This window comes from Tachysurus fulvidraco, chromosome 9 (assembly GCF_022655615.1).
Source record: "Tachysurus fulvidraco isolate hzauxx_2018 chromosome 9, HZAU_PFXX_2.0, whole genome shotgun sequence".
NCBI lineage: Eukaryota > Metazoa > Chordata > Actinopteri > Siluriformes > Bagridae > Tachysurus > Tachysurus fulvidraco.
This window is the reverse complement of record NC_062526.1, coordinates 28,080,940-28,090,939: the sequence shown is the minus strand read 5'-3', so window position 1 is coordinate 28,090,939 and position 10,000 is coordinate 28,080,940. Positions and strand designations below refer to the sequence as shown.

The window sequence follows — 10,000 nt, the reverse complement described above, 5'->3', positions numbered from 1 at the left end:
TCAACACACGTTTTGCACATAAAGTTTGCCCGGTACATGCAGGCTGCTCCACGCTGCACTAACATTACTTCCTGATTGCGTGTAATCAGCAGGCATGCTGTGTGCTCCTGTAATTTACCCCTGCAGTTACTCAAAGTGATATAGCACACACACACACACACACACACACACACGCGCGCACACATGCACGCACACACACATGCACGCACACACACATGCACGCACACACACGCGCACATGCACGCACACACACACGCGCACACACACGTGCACACACACGTGCACACACACCCACCCACCCACACACACACACACACATACACAATTATAGTGACTCTGAAGAGGTTGAAAGATAAGGGCAAATTTTATTCTTTTCTGATTCCGAGCGAATGAAAAAGTGAAATAACAAAAATAACAAGTTCCTTTTGTAAACATCAGACACGCTACACACTTGTTTGGTCCCAAACAGACCACAGAGCAGTTTGGGATTTTAAACTGCACCACATTTTTTTACTATACCTTTGGAAATGATTGGGGGAAAAGCCAAATTGTCCTGTACTAACAATACACACAAAAATGCATAGAGAGCATGAACAGTGTGTATATGTGTATGTCATGTACACACACACACACACACACACACACACACACACACACACACAGAGAAAATACACTTCTGAGAGAGTGTGTGATTGAGTATGATGCGCTCAGCAGGTGATGTTTTATTCATACTGTGGCTGAGATATTGCATTTTTATTGTGTGTGTGTGTGTGTGTGTGTGTGTGTGTGTGTGTGTGTGTGTGTGTGTGTGTGTGTGTGTGTGTGTGTGTGTGAATAAAAGTGATGAATTCAAATACACCTTTAGAATCAGAGTGTTATGAGGCTAAGGAAAGGTTAATCACACACACACACGCACACACACACACACACACACACACACACACACAAACACACACACACAAACACACACTTCAGTGGATATGGAGACTCTCCATCATAAGAAGTCAAAACACTTCATCCGAGACAGAGAAAAGAAATAATTTCAGAGAACACACACACACACACACACACACACACACACACACACACACACACACACAGGAAATGGAGGGTAAGCGATGGTGAATTTAGGTATTGAAAACCAACTGGCCGTTTTGAAATTCAAATAGTGCTGGCCTGCCTAAGCTCTGATAAGCAAACTAGGACACACTCACATATATGCGTGCACACACACACACACACACACACACGAAAACACACGCGCACCCCCCCCCACACACACACACACAGGATTATAGGTAATAGTGTTATTAAGCACATGCCAGCCCACCTCACGCTGCTCACACACAAACCTTACCGTCATAAAAGAGAAATTATTACATTTCACACTGATCTGTCCGGAACCTTCCACTGTTCACTTCCACTGTTCACTACCCAGTGCACTATTAAGTCTTACACGTAATAGTGAGGTCCTGAAGCACAGTCTGTCAGTGTTTAACTAAACTATGTGGTGAATGCACATGTAAAATAGATGGTTATAAAGCATATAGTTTCAGTCCAATCCAAAGATGAAGGTGCTTCTATGGACTACATAGTGAATAGTGTGTGTGGTTTGGAACGTGTCCACACTGGACCCCGTGATGGCCAGACATTTCTTGCTCGGATAAAGCGTTCAGGTTTGAGTCATTTCCATTTAAATCGCCTTTCCCCACAGACGCCGATAATCCTACGACTACATGGAAGACCGGTGGGAAGCCTGGGCAAACACACACACACACACACACACACACACACACACACACACACACACACACACACACACACACACCTTTATCTCCACAAGAGGTTTGGAGAGTGAACTGGATTTGTGCAGGTGTGTGTATGCATGCGTGGCTTTAATTTAAGAGACAACTCTATGGTGGGGAGCGAGAGAGCGAGAGAGCGAGAGAAAGAATGAGAGATGGAATGAGAGACAAAAACCCTGAAAGTAAGAGACAATGAAAGAGAGACAGATTGCACTGTTTGTAAACGCAATGTTCAGCATAAAGCCAGATTCATTTTTTGCTGAGAGAACTTTCTTTACATTAAACACACCAAACACAGTGAGAAATTAATTACCACCAGCTTGTGTGCGGAAGATAGACAAATACAAAACCTGCTCCCTGGAGAAATGAGTGAGGGTTGAACACAAGCCTGGTAAATGATTAAATATAAAACCAATAAAGCTGAGTTAAAAGGAGAGTGAAAGAAAAATAGAAAGAAATGGGGGGAGAGAGAGAGAGAGAGAGAGAGAGAGAGAGAGAGAGAGAGAGAGAGAGAGAGAGAGAGAGAGAGAGAGAGCTTGGCTGTGACCTGTATTTGAGTTGATTTACATGGACATCTCAGGGAAGGAATGAGAAGAGGAGGTGTAGATGTGAGTCAAGCATCACAATAACCTTCCCAACATGTTCTCCTGATGTTCTCCTGACAAGGAACCTGCTCACATAGACCTGCACTGCATTGCACCAGCAGAGGGTGGAGGAGAACTCTGGTAGACTCTCATCTTGGTAGGTAGGACGTATCATAAAGGACGTCAGAAGTGTAGCCTTCCACCATCTAATGCATCTCAGTAAAGGTGGAGAACATGTGAAAGTTTGTTCTCTACCAGCTGTCAATCATGATGTTAGTGACGAGGTCCGACAAGACCTCACAGGATCCTCGTCCTCGTCCTCGTCCGGTGACCTCCATCTAAACTGACCCCTCACACAGTGTTGGAGTAAACAGCTAATAAAACCAAAAACAATTCCATACCTAATTGCTGTACCTTGGCAACCGTACAGACTGGGGTAAGTACCTTTTGCAACCGTACTGACTGGGGTAAGTACCTTTGCAACCGTACTGACTGGGGTAAGTACCTTGGCAACCGTACTGACTGGGGTAAGTACCTTTTGCAACCGTACTGACTGGGGTAAGTACCTTTGCAACCGTACTGACTGGGGTAAGTACCTGGCAACCGTACTGACTGGGGTAAGTACCTTTGCAACCGTACTGACTGGGGTAAGTACCTTTGCAACCGTACTGACTGGGGTAAGTACCTTCGCAACCGTACTGACTGGGGTAAGTACCTTCGCAACCGTACTGACTGGGGTAAGTACCTTCGCAACCGTACTGACTGGGGTAAGTACCTTCGCAACCGTACTGACTGGGGTAAGTACCTTCGCAACCGTACTGACTGGGGTAAGTACCTTGGCAACCGTACTGACTGGGGTAAGTACCTTGGCAACCGTACTGACTGGGGTAAGTACCTTGGCAACCGTACTGACTGGGGTAAGTACCTTGGCAACCGTACTGACTGGGGTAAGTCTGAAGAAAAACAGTCTAGAGGAAAACATTCCTACAGATTATTTGGTATTCACCAAGACCTCCCTCTAATGGACTGTGAACATTTGGCTCTGACTCTGAACTTGTCTGAGGAAATTCTGCACAAAGCAGCAGGTAAGAATCCAAAAATACTAAGGACCCAAAACCCGTAAGTAAATACACAAGGGTCCAGTGGGTGGGTTCATAACCTCTTCAGGAAACCTGCCCTTCATCTGCCCTTCATTTTCAGATGCTCCTGAGGGTCAGTGGCCCATGAGCAAGTCTACACCTTCATTCACCTCCTGAACCCTCCAGAAGATCCCCCCCCCCCACCTTCAGAACCCTCCAGAAGATTCACACACGTTCGGTTTACTCCGTTCTCCGCTGCACTGCCCCCCCCCCAACTTCAGAGCTCAGCTAAGAAAAAGGGATTGAAGTCTAACAAAGGTCTAAAGGGAAAGAGGGATTAAAAGAAGAAAGAAATATACATCCATAGGGAAGAGTGAAGAAAGAAGGAATAGGATTGAGAGAAAGAGGGAAGGAAAAGAAGAAAGGAAGAAGTAAGTGAAAAAATATGTAGAGAAGAGAAGAATAAAAGTGGTTTAAAGGAAGTAGATGAGAAGAAATAAAGAGTGAGAGAGAGTGAGAGAGATTATAGCCTGGGAGAAACAGCAGGACCCTCTATGGACTAACAGAGCCATTAACAGCAGGACAGGTCTGTCTATGGGAACGTGTGTGTGTGTGTGTGTGTGTGTGTGTGTGTGTGTGTGTGTGTGTGTGTGTGTGTGTGTGTGTGTGTGTAGGCCAGTCGGGGCATGCTGTAAACATCCTGTAGCTACATGATGGAAAAACGGTCCGTGTTTATGAGCTGCCGCCCGCGAGGACATGCGTAAATAAAACATTTGTCTGTGTGTGTGTGTGTGTGTGTGTGTGTGTGTGTGTGTGTGTGTGTGTGTGTGTTTTCACTTTAAGGTGCTGTAATTCAGATGTGTAGCACGAGATTCTTAACGCCACAGGACACTGAAGTGTAATGAACCGTCACTGTATCCCTTCATCCCGTGTGTGTATGTGTGTGTATGTGTGTGTGCGCATGTGTGTATGTATGTATAAGTGCATGTGTGTGTGCATGTGTGTGTGCGTGTATGTGTGTGTGTTACCAAATTAAAAAAATGAACGTGTGAATTGAGATTTGCTCACAGACCGCGGTGTGATGTCCAGTGTGGTCATGTGACCTGAAGGTAGCGTAACATCATTATTCATCTGTTCAGTAGTAAGTTAGCATTTTTCTCTTCTATTATAACATGAAGTACAACGTAAACATGAGATGTTTATCATTCCTAGTTTTGCTAATTAGCTTAGCTGTACACCCTGGACGGTGTGCCAACCCATCACAGGGCACACACACACACACACTCATTCACACACACACACACACACACACACACACACACACACACACACACACACACACACACACACACACACTCTCAATCACACACACACACACACACACACACACACACACACACACACACACACACACACACACTCTCATTCACTCACACACACACACACTACGGACAATTTTCCAGAGATGCCAATCAACCTACCATGCATGTCTTTGGACCGGGGGAGGAAACCGGAGTACCCGGAGGAAACCCCCGAGGCACGGGGAGAACATGCAAACTCCACACACACAAGGTGGAGGCGGGAATCGAACCCCCGACCCTGGAGGTGTGAGGCGAACGTGCTAACCACTAAGCCCCCCCAGTGCTTCACAGTACCCCTTAAATATAGCTAAAGCTAAAGTGAAGCTACAACAACATCCTGAATGTAACTGATGCAATCTGCTGGGATTATTGTAGATCAACTCCTTCAGGGGAAACTGCATTAAGCCGAGAAACAGAATAAAAGCGACGTGAATAGACGTGAACTGGGGCAGAAATCTGACCCAAAATGTTTAGCCATTAGCCTGGAGGGTAAATTTGTATGTATTTTATATAACACTGTTGTCCTCCACAGAGAGTAAACAGAGAGCACTAAAGGCATGTTATTATTTATAGTGAACTAAATAAATGTTATATTTAATATTTTCATGCTATAAGTAATCGAATTTAACTGAAACTGTTTGCTAACATTAAGGCTACTTGAGCGACTCGCGTCACTAGCTAGCTTTAGCTCATGGGGCTTTTATTATGATTAGCATCACGTGTACATGAAAGCTGAAGAAATCCCGTTGGTGATGTCACATCGTCTGGCTTGTGATCAGCTGATTAATGTTTAAGCTCCGCCTTCACAGAGGCATCACAGTCAGAACGTCAAGGTTTTTCTTTTCACCTTGACAACAATGTTGCTTAGTGACCGAGCTCGTCCAATTAAAACAGAAGTGTAGCGTCAGCAAAAAAAAAACCCACAGAAAAAACTAAACACCCTGGAATTGACCTTTAACCTGCCTGAGGCAAGACAGGGTTTGGGACAGGGTGGGTTAAGTGAGAATTGGACTAAAGAAAGGCTGTGTGTGTGTGTGTGTGTGTGTGTGTGTGTGTGTGTGTGTGTGTGTGTGTGTGTGTGTGTGTGTGTGTGTTTTCTACTACATCAGCATGATCACAGAGGACACATCAGACTTAAAATCCTAACATCTTTTTCACTGTTCCTTTAACCAACAATCCAAAGACTCACACACACACACACACACACACACACACACACACACACACACACACACACACAGACTCTCACAGACTCTCTCACACACACACACACACACACACACACACACACACACACACACACACACACACACACACACACACACACACACACTCATACACAAACACAGACTCAGACTCTCACACACACACAGACTCACACACACACACACACACACACACACACACACACACACACAGACAGCAGACAGACACACTCATACACAAACACAGACTCTCACACTCACACACACACACACACACACACACACACACACACACACACACACACAAATACAGACTCTCACACACAAACTCAAAGACTCTCTCTCTCACACACACACAGACTCTCACACACACACAAACAGACACACTCATACACAAACAAACACAGACTCTCACACACACAACTTTTCCACTGGTAAAACACGGTTACTGTTCTCATAAGTTTTGGCACCCTTAACCTATTTCATATCACTGTTGCATTTTCTGAGATAAAGCCATGCTGTGTGTAAATGTGACGGTGTGTTTAAAAGTGTAGTGTGTGTGTGTCTGTGTGTGTTTGTGTGTGTCTGTGTGAGTGTGTGTGTGTCTGTGTGTGAGAGTCTGTGTGTGTGTCTGTGTGTGTCTGTGTGAGTGTGCGTGTGTCTGTGTGTGTCTGTGTGTGCGTGTCTGCGCGTGTCTGTGTGAGTGTGCGTGTGTGTGCGTGTGTGTGTGTGCGTGTGTGTGTTTGTGTGTGTGTGTGTGTGTGTGTGTGTGTGTGTGTGTGTGTGTGTGTGTGTGTGTGTGTGTGTGTGTGTTTGTGTACACCTTGTGTACTTTCATTTCCTTTGAATCTGGGGCAAAAGCGATCAATACGCTATTTGAGAAATGGCACGACATTTGTACAGGAATAAATCATACACATCACACACTTCCATCTCCTCTTCTCTCTCTCTCTCTCTCACACACACACACACACACACACACACACACACACACACACACACACACACACACACACACTACAGATCCCGCTCTTCAAAAATCGATCTCTACATTCAATCAACATACACAAAATAAACACAAACACACTTTCTAAAAGCTGGAGAGAAGGGTAGCAGCAGACCAGCTGTGTGTGTGTGTGTGTGTGTGTGTGTGTGTGTGTGTGTGTGTGTGTGTGTGTGTGTGTGTGTGTGTGTCTTCACTCAGACTGTAATTGAGTAAATTTGGAGGGTCTGAGCTGAGATAAGCGTGTGATTGGCTGAAAGAGATGAAAGAAGAAACAAGCTTTCTATCACAAGTCATGTCACACACACACACACACACACACACACACACACACACACACACACACACACACACACACACACACACAGAGTCCTTAAAAAAGAACCTTCAAACTTCAATTCCAATCTGGAGACACAGCAGTGTGAATCTCAATCTGAGAGAGAGCGAGTGTGTGTGTGTGTGTGTGTGAGAGAGAGAGAGCGAGTGTGTGTGTGAGAGAGAGCGAGTGTGTGTGTGTGTGTGTGTGAGAGAGAGAGAGCGAGTGTGTGTGAGAGAGAGAGAGAGAGTGAGAGTGTGTGTGAAAGAGGAACATATACAGAGAGAATGGAAATGATGAAAAGCGGGTACAGAAATCTAAAATATGGTGGAGGGAAAAAAACATATAAAAAGGAAACAAAATAAATGGACAAGAAATAGAAAAAAGACAATAAAATGGTGAGGTACTGTAATAAAGGGGGGAAAAGATAGAAATAGAAAAAAGAAAGAAAGAAATAGAAGAAAGAAAGAAAGAAAGAAAGAAAGAAAGAAAGAAAGAAAGAAAGAAAGAAAGAAAGAAAGAAAGAAAGAAGACACTCAGCTCCAAAAAAGTAGAAAACTACATGGGACTGAGACAGAGAAGTTTAGCGACAGACAATTAAAAGAAAAGGGGGCGGAGTTATGCAAATCACTGTGCAATCTGTGTGCTGTTGTTTTCCCATATATGGTATTGTTGTGCAGTGAATGTAAATGTGAAGGGTAATAAGAAGTAGGCGGAGTCAGATAGACATCACTGACCTGCACATTTGGTACGAGTGATGAGGGCAGGGCCAGGTTTTCCAGTCCCGCCCTCTCCGGGGCGTGTCAGCAGGACGCGGATCTCGTACTCCGTGTCGGGGTCGAGGTGCCACAGTTTGTAATGCGGCGAGTTGACGGCGTGTGTCTCGGTCCATGATCCCGACGTCATGCGATACTCCACCTCCTTCAGGATGATCGGCCCGTCGCCAAAGATAGAGTTAGCGTTCAGTTGGATCAGCAGGTACGTCGGGCCGACGCCCAGCAGCTGGGGCGGAGCTATAGGCCTTGGAGGCTCTGTGACAGAGAAACACTTAGGTTACTGAAGGCTGGGTTAAAGCTCCGCCCTGAACAATCCAGTCTCATCTACACACCTCTTTCCTCCTTTATCTCTCCTTTCTTTTCTTTCACAATTCAACCTCTTCCTTCCTTCCTATCGTCCTTCCCTCACTCTCACTTTTATGGACCGTGTCCCTTTGTTTTCTACACAGTAATCTTGTTTTCCTCTCTGTGAATCTGTCGTTCTTTAAGGAAACTTGTCTCTGCTTATAAATATTTATAAAAACAGATTTATTATATCTCTAATAAAATGTGAAGCGAGTTAATGAAAATAACCGTGACTCACTCACTCTGTGTGTGTGTGTGTGTGTGTGTGTGTGTGTGTGTGTGTGTGTGTGTGTGTGTGTGTGTGTGAATGCAGCTCTAATAAAGCCCGGTGTGTTTAAAAGCTTTTTCTACGCTGCTTCATCTCGAGTGTTTGTCCGTGTTCTCGAAATGCGCCGCATTCAGCATTAATACACACTCTGGCTTTTTCATTGCTACTCACACACACACACACACACACACACACACACACACACACACACACACTGTAAAAAAGTAAAATAAAAAAAAATTATAAAAAAGGATGAAGTAAGAAGAAAAAGAAGCTGAAAACAAAATGAAGAGAAAAGGAAAAAAAGAAGCGAAAGAAAAGGCAGTGGGAAAAGAAAAAAGTGTGTGTGTGTGTGTGTGTGTGTGTGTGTGTGTGTGTGTGTGTGTGTGTGTGTGTGTGAGATGAGTATTTCATCAGGTGTTATTGTGTGATGTTGGCAGGTCATTCATCACACACACACACACACACACACACACACACTTTTCCTTTACATTCCTTCTATTCCCATCCTTTTCTCTCTCTTTTCCTTTCCCAGTTTCTCTCCATCTCATGTCCTTTATTCTCACTTAATATATTCTTCTTCTCATCATCCCCCCCACCCCCCCCCCACCCCCACCCCAGAGCTCTACTCTTCAGCTGACTCTCTCATTTTTGGTGTTTTTATGTGGTGCTGATGTGTTTTTGTTTTGGCCCCGATCTTCTGTGTGTGTGTGTGTGTGTGTGTGTGTGTGTGTGTGTGTGTGTGTGTGTGTGTGTGTGTGTGTGTGTGCCTGTGCCTGTCTGTGTGTGTGTGTGTGTGTGTGTGTGAGAGGGAGAGAGAGAGAGCTGTGTGGTGTTGTGTACAGTAGTGTATCATAGTGTAGTGTGATTTTAGTATAGTGTTGTGTAGTGTTGTGTGGTACAGCAGTGAGGAGTCGTGTAGTGTTGTGTAGTATAGCAGTGAGGAGTTGTGTAGTGTTGTGTTGTGTAGTGTTGTGTAGGGTTGTGTAGTGTTGTGCGGTACAGCAGTGAGGAGTCGTGTAGTGTTGTGTTGTGTAGTGTTGTGTAGGGTTGTGTAGTGTTGTGCGGTACAGCAGTGAGGAGTTGTGTAGTGTTGTGTAGTGTTGTGTAGTACAGCAGTGAGGAGTTGTGTAGTGTTGTGTAGTGTTGTGCGGTACAGCAGTGAGGAGTTGTGTAGTGTTGTGTAGTGTTGTGTAGTACAGCAGTGAGGAGTTGTGTAGTGTTGTGTAGTGTTGTGCGGTACAGCAGTGAGGAGTTG

The 10,000-nt window shown here is 44.8% G+C and overlaps 1 protein-coding gene across 1 annotated transcript in view; it reads right to left on the bottom strand.

Moving 5' to 3' along the window:
- ptprk (protein tyrosine phosphatase receptor type K) overlaps positions 1–10,000 on the bottom strand; it is a 68,527-nt gene that overhangs the window by 50,427 nt on the left and 8,100 nt on the right. The window contains exon 6 of the mRNA XM_047817970.1: positions 8,091–8,384. Coding sequence (XP_047673926.1) covers positions 8,091–8,384 — 294 coding nt within the window. The remainder of the gene's footprint in view (positions 1–8,090; positions 8,385–10,000) is intronic.